The 12,180-nt window shown below is 46.4% G+C and overlaps 1 protein-coding gene across 3 annotated transcripts in view; it reads right to left on the reverse strand.

The window, feature by feature from the left end:
- PLEKHS1 (pleckstrin homology domain containing S1) overlaps window positions 1–12,180 on the reverse strand; it is a 29,698-nt gene that overhangs the window by 1,767 nt on the left and 15,751 nt on the right. For all 3 annotated transcript variants that reach the window (XM_043551322.1, XM_043551321.1, XM_037904389.2), the window contains 6 exons: window positions 10,085–10,195; window positions 9,461–9,564; window positions 7,024–7,233; window positions 5,306–5,407; window positions 2,464–2,599; window positions 784–852 (listed from right to left, as the gene is read on the reverse strand). In XM_043551322.1, coding sequence (XP_043407257.1) covers window positions 784–852; window positions 2,464–2,599; window positions 5,306–5,407; window positions 7,024–7,233; window positions 9,461–9,564; window positions 10,085–10,195 — 732 coding nt within the window. The remainder of the gene's footprint in view (window positions 1–783; window positions 853–2,463; window positions 2,600–5,305; window positions 5,408–7,023; window positions 7,234–9,460; window positions 9,565–10,084; window positions 10,196–12,180) is intronic.

Here is a 12,180-nt window from a genome sequence, read left to right on the forward strand (position 1 = left end):
CCTGTGGTAAGTTTTGGCCCATCCTGTTCTGCTAGAATCCAGACATACTAGCTGAAGCTTAGACAAATCTACTGCTGCTGGTTGCACCTGCTAATACCAATGGTGAATATGTCCCTATATGATGATCTAGTTGGCATAATAAATTTGACCTACTCTCAAGGAGGCTATGGCAAGCAAGGTGTTCCCTGCTTTATTATAAGACTCTTTTGAATCTGTATATGTTACAGCAGAACATGATCACCCTTGTTTCGGTAGGCAGAAGTCCCTATAGCATAGGACAAGGTCAGCTTTTAGTACGCATTAGTGGGCACTGAAACAGAGGTTTCCATATCAAGAAGAGAGATACTTTTGTGTGGAGACCATTGCAAATCAGGAATAAAAACAGTCAGTTCTTACTCTTCATAGAGCTGCACATAACAGCGACAACTCTGAATGGGGAAGACTGTTTGGAAGGATTGTGTGGTACTGAATATGAAAGCACTATTTCTTTATCACATGTTATATCCCTTTCCCCTACCCTTTGTCTGCACATCTATTTAAGCACTTTGGGGCAGGGACTATACAACTGTTTGTACAATCCCTGCACAATCGGGTCCCTATGCACTACTGCAATAAACGTGATTAATAAAAACATAGATTTTTTTTCTCCCTACATGAACTCAAGCCTCGCCTGGGGTAGAATAAACGTGCATTGCTTTGAGTACAGTGAATTACATGACTCCTAGGGTGGGAAGAAACCACCTCTTTTGCAGTAACAGGTGCCATTAAAATGGTGGCACTTACCTAGGAACATGAACATCCTTTAATATGGAAAATGTCTGAATCTGGGATCCGACGGATAGTAAGTTTCACCTTTAGAAAAACAAACCAAAACACACACACAAGGTTCACCTTGTTACGGCTCAGTAAATCCACGTCTGATAAAATATCACTGCTCCCCTAAGCCTCCCCGTAACCCCCCCATCTAAATACCCTCATCTATTAACAGTGTTATTTGGATTGTCTCTTGGTATCTGAGACGGGCTTTCTATTGCTCAGGCAACAGTGGCATTGGGTGACCTCAGCAGATCCAAACATAAAGGTGCCCGTATGGGGGGGTGGGGTGCGGAGATCATGCGTGCCAAGGTTGCAGCTTAGCTGAGAGAAATGTAGCTCTCTACATGGGACCCAACGTATATCGGTGCTATGTACTGTGAGGGCCTACTCAGACTTCCAGCCCTCTACCAGAAGGTGATGAGTGTTGAAAAAGGAGTTACGCCCAACCCTTAGGGAAGGGGAGTCAGGACTCCTAGGTTCTGTTCCCAACATTCTGAGTGTGAGTAAAACATCCTATGGATTGAACACTTCAAGCAACCTCCTACATACACAATAAACAGGCATTTCCTTAATCCAAGAAGCTAACAGCCTAAAGGCTTGAAACCAAAAGATGCTGAGCACCCGTCACATCCATTGACGGACTGCATGAGATTTATAACTGCTCAGCATCCCAAGAATCACAGTGTGGACACTCTGGCCCTTCCATTCCATGGGAGTCTGGGGTGTTATTGCAAATCGGTACACAGTGGGATTTTGGTGTTGATGCTACTGGTGATTATCTCCTATGCCTGGAGCTAAGACAGCAGTGGTTGGGGTGGGTTTTGTGTTCACAACCACCTTTTGTGCAAATGGTCTCAGCAGCAGCCTCTATCCCTGCCTGAGGCTCCTGACCAGAAATAATTTTTTCTGTTGCTTATAACTTTATTAGCATCCAACCAATTTAAAAAAAAAAACTTTCAATAGACTTTTGGCACATAAATAGCCCTCGGAATGCACGTTCCAAAGTTGAGTGATTTTGAGCTATCTGCTTGCCAGGCACTGGGGTAAAGGGCGGGTATAAACCCTTGCAGAGCTCAAAAATGGCAAAAAGGAGTTTGCGATGATTTCCCGCCCCCACAAAGAAATTCCCCATTTGGGACAGAGCGTGCATGGAAAGCATCAGTCCCAAATGTGACTTGTGGGCAGTTATAAGTGCGTGAAAACCCAAGGTTATAAGTTAAACTGTTCTGCAACCTTAACTATACAGACATGTACATTTATATGATGGAGTGGGTGCCATGAATAGACTGCCAAGAAAAGGTTAACTCTCAGTGAGTGTCTGCCTTTTATGAAAGGTGTAATGATTTCTTGCCAGCACTGCTGTGTCATGCATTTGGATCTCTTCCTGGCCCTAATCACAACCTTTGGAGCCCTGCCCCCAGGGCTAATCCCCCAGTCATATGATGATGATCAATATCCATTCAGATATTGCTAGGGACCAAGAGATGTGAGGGAACACAGCTAGTCTCAGCTACTCTCCATAGTTCCTCAGGACAGGAGTGAGCTCCTGCAACTCTGAGGCTTGGATTGGCAGAAGCCCTTGTGAGATCATAATCTGACCCCCAAAGCTATGTCTCTTTTCCCTGACCAATCACCATTAGGGCTTACCTTCTTTCTCATGGACCTGCTGATAAACAAGGAAACCTCATCCATGCTCTGTGTGCGCAGGTCATTCACAGCCACTATGTGATCCCCGTGGTGAAATATACAGCCTAAGTGGCTGGGACCCTTCCAGTGAGAGACACTAGGGAGGGGGAAGAAGAGACAAAGAGCATGAATGGGATTGTTTGGGCCCACTGTCCAAACACAATTGACTGAACTGTTTCACTCCAACTGTGCTGCATGGCCCTGAACCAAAATGGGAAGTGGTAAACAGGTTAAAAGGGATTCTTGCTTTTTGGTCTGATTCTTGGTTTTAACCAAACGGCTTCATCCATTCCAGCTGGTACTTGCAGCGGGGATCTGATTACAGGTCATGCAGCATTGTCCTCCCTTAATCTAAGAGGTCTGGCCTGGGTAGGGTCACCAGGCAGGGCGGGGACTTACCCTGTTTGGTTCTGAACAGTGCGGGGACAAACACTCTGCTGATGTAACTACACTGCCTCTGAGGGAGAGAAGTTAGCTCTTCATTTACCTGAGAGGCTCTTTCCAGGCCACCTTTGCAGCCCAGACGGAACTAAAACTCGGCATCTGAACAGCAGGATCAGAGCGTCGTGGCTGTCCCTGTAAAGGGATGCATCAAAACTCTGCCTCCAACTACCCTTGTGGCAATTTCAGTCAACTCCCTTAGAATCCTTCAGCTGGCCTCTCTTTGCTGCTGATCTCTCCTGGCTTCTCCCGGCGGATTAGCAGCCTGGAAGCCCGTTGACCCCTTGATCTGATGCTCTGTTCCAAAACCGTTGCCAGCTGAAAGCAGCCAAATCCTTTCAGTATGAATTCCCACTAGGGTTGCCCTGGGTATTTAGGTCCAGATCCAAGTTTTGCAGCTGGGCCCCATCTCTGATTCTTTTGTGGTGTTTCCTGCTCTCGCGGATAGGGGCTGAAAAAATTATTTCCTCCAGACGCACAGTCCAGCTGATAAGTGTGGTACATCAAACCCGTGGCGAGAGCCACTCTTACTGCTGAGTAGCAGTGAAAGAGCAAGAGGCGGCACAGCAGGGGACAAGGATGAAACACTGAACTAATCTTCCACGCAGTCTGTCCTTTACCCCGCTCCTCTTTCCTCTCTGCTACTTTATTGATACTGAAGATCTAGGGAGAGGGCCGACTTCCACACTACCTACTTACCCTGCAACGCTGCTGGGAGAACTGTGCACCCAATATCCAAGAGTGACCATGTCTGGACTATTCCCAGTGCTGAAAATGGTTAGAGAATACCTGGCTGCCATTATGCTGGGACTCCCCACTCAGGTCAGCCTGTCTGAAACAACTCACTAGCACTTTGCACTTACAGTCTGCATTGAACCCTAGGCTCTCTGCCAACGCTCCTTATTTAAACCACACCACAGCCATGTGAGATAGCTTTGCTCATCTGTGCATAGTAATATTAATCTGCGGTGCAAAGAGCTGAAGTGATTTGCTTTAAGACACAGAGCGAACCAGCGATTCATCTGGGAGTAGAATCCAAGAGTCCTGCCTCCTAGGCCCTTGCTCCAAATACGAGCCCATAATCTTTCTGATGCTCTGAACCATCAAAACACACTCCTCCACCCCAAAGTATATCACATCTTCCCACAAAACTGCCTCTTGATTAGTGGTAGACTGGGGTCAGAATCGGACACTTTCTGCATATCACTGAATTTTCCTGGGTTACAGCTTCCCCATCCATAATATGGGGCTAATAACTTGTCCAACCATACAAAATGCTGGGAGATTTTTGGTAGAAAAGCTTTTACTTATTGATATTTAACAAGACGTGCACCCCCTGGCCATATAGACTCATAGACTTTAAGGACAGAATGGACCATCTTGCACATCACAAGCTACAGAACCTCACCCACCCCTCTCCTGTAATAGACTGGCAACTCAGCCAGAGGTTACGGAAGTCCTCAAATCATGGTTTAAATACTTCAGGTTACAAAGAAACTACGATTTACTCTAGTTCAAACCAGCAAGTGACCTACAGAGGAATGTGAAACCCCCCTAGGTCTCTACCAATCTGATCCAGGGGAAAATTCCTTCCTGGGCCCAAATATGGCAATTAGTTAGACCCTGAACACATGGGCAAGATCCACCAGCCAGATACCTGGGAAAAAATTCTCTGTAGTAAATCAGAGCCTGCCCCATCTTCAGACACTGGGGATTTTTGCTGCTAGCAGTTGCAGATGGGCCACATGCCGTTGTAGGCAATCTCATCACACTATCTCCTCCACAAACTTATCAAGTTCAGTCTTAAAACAAGTTAAGTTTTTTTTGCCCCCACTACTTCCCTTTGAAGGCTGTTCCAGAACTTCACTCCTCTGATGGTTAGAAACCTTCATCTAATTTCAAGCCTACACTTGTTGATTGCCAATTTATATCCATTTGTTCTTGTGTTAGCTTTGGCACTTAAATAACTCCTCTCCCTCTCTGGTATTTATCCCTCTGATGTATTTATAGAGAATGATCATATCTCCCCTCAGCCTTCTTTTGGTTAGGCTAATCAAGCCAAGCTCCTCGAGTCTCCTCTTGTAAGGTAGGTTTTCCATTCCTCTGATCATCCTAGTAGCCCTTCCCTGCCCCTGTTCCACTGAGGGTCACATAAACACAAGTTAGTTTACCATATGCATAATGGACAACTGACAAATTATGTCATTCATGCTGATATTAGACGAATAGCCTTTAGGCTAATGCTTTCCCAATGGTTACTACCCCCTGCCTGACATACAAGAAATACCTAGTTCTTATATAGTGCTTGACAGGCATTTACATCTGGACAAGTACCCACCACCATCAGACTTAAAGGCCCTACCATATTTGTCCTGCTGCTTCAATAAGCGTTAGATTACTGGTGACATCAGCATGAGGGATGCAAATATCCACCTCTTGTAGTTGGCTGTCCTCTGTGACTTTGCTGTAAGAGAGGATGTTGTAGACAAGTCAGACTCTACCAATCAGACAACTGAAGCACATATTCACTAATGATAGGAAGTAGAGATGGAAAACATCATTCAGGTCATCTAATCTGTGCCTTCCTTCCTCACCCTTATGAAAGTTCATTATTGTTCCCTACAGTCTGTCCTTCAGGGCATTATCTAGCCTACTGTTAAATATTGCAGATGCTGGATTTGTCAGCATTTCTCTTGGAGAATATTCTGCTCCATGAGATCTCACCATTAAGAAGCTTGCCCAAGGTCTAGATCAGGAGCGCACAAATGTTTTGGCCTGAGGGCCATATCGGGTTTCCGAAATTGTATGGAGGGCCCGTTAGGGGAGGCTGTGCCTCCCCAAACAGCCAGGCGTGGCCCAGCCTCTGCCCCCTATCCAACCCCCCCCGCTTCTCACGCCCTGCTTCTTGCCCCCTGATGGCCCCCCTGGACTCCTGCCCCATCCAACCCCCGCTGTTCCCTGTCCCCTGACCGCCCCAGGAACCCCTGCCCCTGACTGTCCCCCCACCACCCCATCCAACCCCCCTTCTCCTTCCTGACTGCCCCCCTGGAACCCCTGCCCCCATTCAACCCCCCTGTTCCCTGCCCTCTGACTGCTCCAACCTCTATCCACACCCCTGACCACCACCCCGAACTCCTCTGCCCTCTATCCAACCCCTCCTGCTCCCTGCCCCCTTACCGCGCTGCCTGGAGCACCAGTGGCTGGTGGCATTACAGCCGCGCCACCCAGAGCACCAGGACAGGCAGCCGTGCTGCCCAGCGGGAGCCAGCCACGCCACCGCGCAGCACAGAGCACCGGGTTAGGCCGCGGCTCTGCAGCTGCGCTGCCCGGCAAGAGTTCGCGGCCCCACTGCCCGGAGCATTGCACCGGCTGCGCAGTGAGCTGAGGCTGCGGGGGAGGGGGAACAGTAGGAGAGGGGCCAGGAACTAGCCTCCCCAGCCAGGAGCTCAGGGGCTGGGCAGGAGGGTCCCGGGGCCGTAGTTTGCCCACCTCTGGTCTAGATGATGGGGAAGGTGTGGCTGTTATTTATTATTAACACATTACCTCCTTTCTCCTTGGATGAGATAGGTAAAATAGGGGGTTTAATAGGCAGACCCTTCTGGCTCTGATCTTGAAAGGCGTTTAGATGCGTAACTCCCATTGATTTCAATGCCTAAACACCTTCTAACGCTTTTACTGCTGTTTTGTGCTAGAAATCACACTCTTCACTATCTTGCAAGAGACAAGGAAGCAGATAGAAAACTTCTAATTGTGCATATTAATAAATAAATACACCACTAGTAAACTCTTTCCAAACACGATCAGGGCTTTCATCCCCTTCCTCAGCCAAAACAGACCCTAAAGAGCAACAGCACCTACTCTTAAAGGTCTTATGCGGTGTGTTTGGTTATTAAGACCTGGCCATCGCAAATTCAAAGCTCACAATTCTTACATTCATCCATTTCTGGCTTGTGTGATATTGACTAGAACAAGGAGCAATGCAGCTATTTAAGTCCATAATAGATATCTCAAAGATCTGGGTCTAATGTGATTACTTTTAAAGAGCATTCTATTACGTATTTCAGCCCACAACATCCTTACTTGATTATTATAGATAACTGAACCACGGATAGTGACGATGCATTTGGCTTTCTCTCTTCAGTTAGCTGCTTATTGGTACTGCTTTGCATGAGCTGTTGTTGGTTTTCATCTGCCTCGCAGTTTCTTAAATCTATGCTATTTTTTTGGCTTCTGGGAAGGGTCAGGAATTCATCACTTCTGCATGTGGGCTGGAGTTTCTCTTCAGGCAACCTAATGAATAAGAATGCTAATAAAAAATGCACAGGGCTGGCATGTCAAGTCATGGTTACTCTTGTTGTGTTTGAAGTTGTGTCAAATAGATGTCAGTGAGGCAAAGAACAAGAAGTTCTTGTAGCAAATCCAATGGCCAAAATTACAGCTAAATGAACTAAACTGGCCTCCTAACAATGGAGCATAAAAACCAAAACACTTGCAATATTGAAAGAATATTTATTAAAAATGAAAACTATTCCAAGCAACTTGGTTTAACAAGGAAAGGAAGTGGAGATTGTTGGCACTGCAATATACTGGCTTGTGGGAGAATGCATCATTAACCTCTACTGGATACAATGTGTCAGACCTGCTCAAATGCTTGTCAGATTATTTGTTGCGCCTTCTAGTGGCTGGAGGCCTGAAAAGAGTACCAATTACCAACAGTTAATGGAGAGATCCTTTAACTCAAATGGGACAGACTTGTGATCTGGAGTGCAAGGTCTCGAGTTCTATTCCCAGTTCCACATATTAATATAAAATATGCAATTAAATAATATTGTAATGAACTGGTGTATATGCGTGTGTAAAGACTACTGTCTTCCATTGGAGAGAATCAGAATTGTTCATCTGTGTGTCACAAGTATTAATGACAACAGCCTATGATATTCTTCTATAACTCAAGAGTTAGGGGCCTAATATTTTGGAACTGGAGGATCTGACTTCTATGCTGTTGTCACTGAAGTTCTTAGTGGCCACCCTCTGGTGCATAGTGAAAGCTGTGAAGTTTCTATATGACCCTGGATTAATACTCTGCACTTCGGTACTGTCTTTCATGTGACAATACTGATGCATATTGCAAACATCAAGCAAACATCTATGAAGTAAGTAATATTAGACCTGTTTTATAGGTAGGAAAATTGAGGTACAGAGAGGTGACTTGCCCCAGATTACCCAGTGAGGCAGAAGCATACCAGGAAACAGTTCTTTTTTAACAACTGCACAACATTGCCTGCTCTAATGAGTGTCTGGCTTGGGTGTCTGTGAATGTACATGGCTGCAGATGTTACATTGTTTAGCCCAGAAAAAACATCAGTCAACTTCTTACAGTGCCACATTTTATTCTGTGTAAGCCTGTCAGGATGTCATAATATATAAATTTCTGAAGTGAATTTGATTTTCATTCTAGTAGTCTCTCCCCCATAGCCAGGGGTGAAAGTAAGTTAAAGGATTTACCGGTATGCCGGAGTCCTGAGCAGGGGGCGTGGCTTAAACTGGAAGAGGCATGGCCTCAACAGGAAGAGGCAGGGCCTTAAATCCCCGGGCCCTTTAAATCTTGATTTAAAGGGCCAGGGCTTCAGCTGCGGTAGTGGAGACTGGGAGCCCAGGGCCCTTTAAATCACCCCCGAGCTACCAGCTGCAGAGGTGGCTGGGAACCCCGGGGCTCGGGGGCAATTTAAAGGGCCCAGGGCTCCAGCTGCTGCTACCGCAGCGGAGCCCCGGGCCCTTTAAATCACTGAGGAGCCCTGGGGGCTCCCGGCTGCCACCGCTACCCTGGGGCTCTGGGCTCTGGCAGAGCTTTAAAGGGCCTGGGGCTCCGCTGTGGTAGCAGCTACTGGAGCCCTGGGCCCTTTAAATCACCCCCGAGCCCCGGGGCTCCCAGCCACCTCTGCAGCTGGTAGCTCGGGGGTAGCGGCGACCAGGCTCCATCAGGAATTTAAAGGGCCCCGGGGCTCCAGCCGCTGCTACCGCCCCGGCCCTTTAAATCCCTGCTGGACCCCCACCGCCGCTACCCTAGGGCTCCAGCACCAGGGCTCTGGCAGGGATTTAAAGGGCCAGGGCGGTAGCAGTGGCTGGAGCTCCACGGCCCTTTAAATCCCCGCCGGAGCCCCGCCGCCACTACCCCAGGGCTTTGGCAGCAGGGCTTAGGCGGAGATTTAAAGGGCTTGGGGCTCCGGCAGCCACTACCGTTCCAGCCCTTTAAATCCCCGCCTGAGCCCCTCCGCCGCTACCCCAGGGCTTTATATTGCCGTCGGGGAAAGCTGGTCCCGGTACGGTGCACCGGCTCTTGACAGTATGCCATACTGGGGCGTACCGGCTTACTTTCACCTCTGCCCATAGCCCCAAAAAAGCCTCTCCCAAACAGGGTGCGTTCTGTAGATTTCCTCCTGTAGACAGCAGGAATGCAGCTCTGACCATATCGTTACATTGTATTGATTTTTAAATACTAAAAGAAAGTGCTACCTACAGAGGTTTCATCGACACGTAGAACTTCCTGCTGAGATGATCCTCCTTCTCCATTGGGTTGTGTGATTGAACTGGGGGATCAGACTTCGATAGCTCACTTTCCAGCTGTTGACAATGAAAAACAACGTGGGAGGTAAACATTTTCTCTCTTCATCCACCAAGGAGTCCCCTCGGCTTCTTTATGTAGGGTCTATTTGTGCTGTATTGTGGCTAATGCAGCTCAGCCAAACCTCAGTTAACCAAAATACCCTGCTAATCCAAGCTCAGATGCATTCCTTCCCAAACCAGTGTGCACTACATTGTTCTTCTCTTCCATCTTAATTTAACTGGGGGGAGGGATAGCTCAGTGGTTTGAGCATTAGCCTGCTAAACCCAGGGTTGTGAGCTCAATCCTTGAGGGGGCCATTTCGGGATCTGGGGCAAAAATTGGGGATTGGTCCTGCTTTGAGCAGGGGGTTGGACTAGATGACCTCCTGAGGTCCCTTCCAACCCTGATATTCTATGATTCCTGCTAGCCAATGATTTGTAGGTTAGGTTCTCAAGCAACCTTGCTACCATTGGGTTTGGACAACTGAATATTCTCTTGGAGAAGGATCAACAGAGAAACCTACCTAATGTGGCTTACCTGTGCTAGAACACTGCTTGGAGAAGCATAATATTCTTCCCCCTTCTCTCCGGTGTTCTCATCTGAATCCAGCAGCAGCTGACGTTGGCTGGTCTTTTCAGAATTGTTATTCTGTTTAAAAAAAAATGCTTCCATGTTTAATAAGACATTACATTATCTACATCTGACATCTTCTTTCCATTTCCTTGGGAAAAATCCATTGGGAAGGGTTGTGCGAAGACTTGCTCCTCAAAGGCAGAAATAATAACACCATATGTCTGACTTCTGAACAAGGCTTCTGTCTTTGCCCTCAGTTATACACTCAATCAGCTGCAGGTGCAAAGCTGTGAGTATTAATATCATTTACTGTAGATATCTAAATAGCTGATTTGTGGATGCAATGTTTGTACCCACCGTTGCCTGCCCTCGCAAATGACTGCATATGCAAAAATAGCTGCTGCATTCAAACATCAGGTCTAATGGTCAAAAATTTACACAGGATTCTGTATGGATGTTGTGTCCCTTGTGCACACTGGGGCCCCAATCCTCAAAGTTATTGAGATGCTTAACGCCATTGACAACAATGGGGGTTAGGGGCCTAAATATCTTTGAGGATTTGTACCTGGGTTCTTTGCTCCACACCCAGTCCTGATGTCCTCACTTAAACACCCTCATTGAAATCTAGAACTGGTTGAAAAGTGTCAACTTTTTTCAATGAAAAGGAGACATTATTCATCTTTGATCCCCTCTGTTAAAAGCAGTGGGAGTCTTGCCTGAATAAAGAGTGAATTATTGGCTAGACAGCAGTTTCAGCTATTGACTTGCAAAGCTCAGTGGGCTGGAAGCTATGCCTGACTATCTGAGAGTAGAAATTGAGCCCAGTATATACTGGATGGTTTGCTTTGCCCTCAGTAGGAGCTAGCACAGAATGGTCCTTCATAAAGACCAGGAGTATTTAACAAGTCATGGAGGAACAAGTCACTTCTTCAAGCTAAATTCGCCATCTCTACATTCCCTCCCCCTCTTGATTTGATTGTATAATTAGTATTTAGCTTCTTATCAGAAAACCTCTCCATGCCATGTTTGAAGCATTCCTTCTTTATCTCTCTATTACATCTTCCATGGCAATACATTTTAAAGCTACTAAATGTGCCACTGAATATATTACTGTTTTCAACATAAAGTAAACTAATTACACTCTTTCCTTCAGGGAAAAGGAGGAAACTGGCATTGAACAGAAACGAGGAATGACCAATCGATTTTTGTGCCTTGTTGGTATTCACTGATTACAACACAAAGGCTGGCACTTATTGGAGCCTAGAGTCAACACAGGTCCAAGAATGTTCCCATAGAAGCCAATGGGAGCAAAGATGGGACTCTACAGTCCTGATCCAAGGTCCACTGAAATCAGTGGAGACAGACCCTCCCTTGTCTTCAGTGGACTTTCAATCAGGCCCTAAGTGAACAAGGTGCCTAAAGGCTTGATCCTGTCGGGTGTTGAACATTCCAGTGAGAAGCTGAAGACTCTCAGCTCCTGCTGACTTCAGTGAGAGTTGAATGCTCATCACTAGTAAAGGGAAGAGTAACCACCTTTCTGTATTCAGTGCTATAAAATCCCTCCTGGCCAGAGGCAAAACCCTTTCTCCTGTAAAGGGTTAAGAAGCTAAGATAACCTCGCTGGCACCTGACCAAAATGACCAATGAGGAAACAAGATACTTTCAAATCTGGAGGGGGAGGGGGACAAATGGTTCGTCTGTCTGTGTGATGCTTTTGCTGGGAACAGATCAGGAATGAAGACTTACAACTGTTAGTTAGTAAGTAATCTAGCTAGAAATGGGTTAGATTTCCTTTGTTTAATGGCTGGTAAAATAAGCTGTGCTGGATGGAATGTATATTCCTGTTTCTCTGTCTTTTTGTAACTTAAGGCTTTGCCTAGAGGGATTCTCTGTGTTTTGAATCTGATTACCCTGTAAGGTATTTACCATCCTGATTTTACAGAGGTGATTCTTTTACTTTTTCTTTAATTAAAATTCTTCTTTTAAGAACCTGATTGATTTTTCATTGGTCTTAAGATCCAAGGGTTTGGGTCTGTGTTCACCTGTACAAATTGGTGAGG

Source organism: Chelonia mydas, chromosome 7, assembly GCF_015237465.2.
Source record: "Chelonia mydas isolate rCheMyd1 chromosome 7, rCheMyd1.pri.v2, whole genome shotgun sequence".
NCBI classification, from domain to species: Eukaryota; Metazoa; Chordata; order Testudines; family Cheloniidae; genus Chelonia; species Chelonia mydas.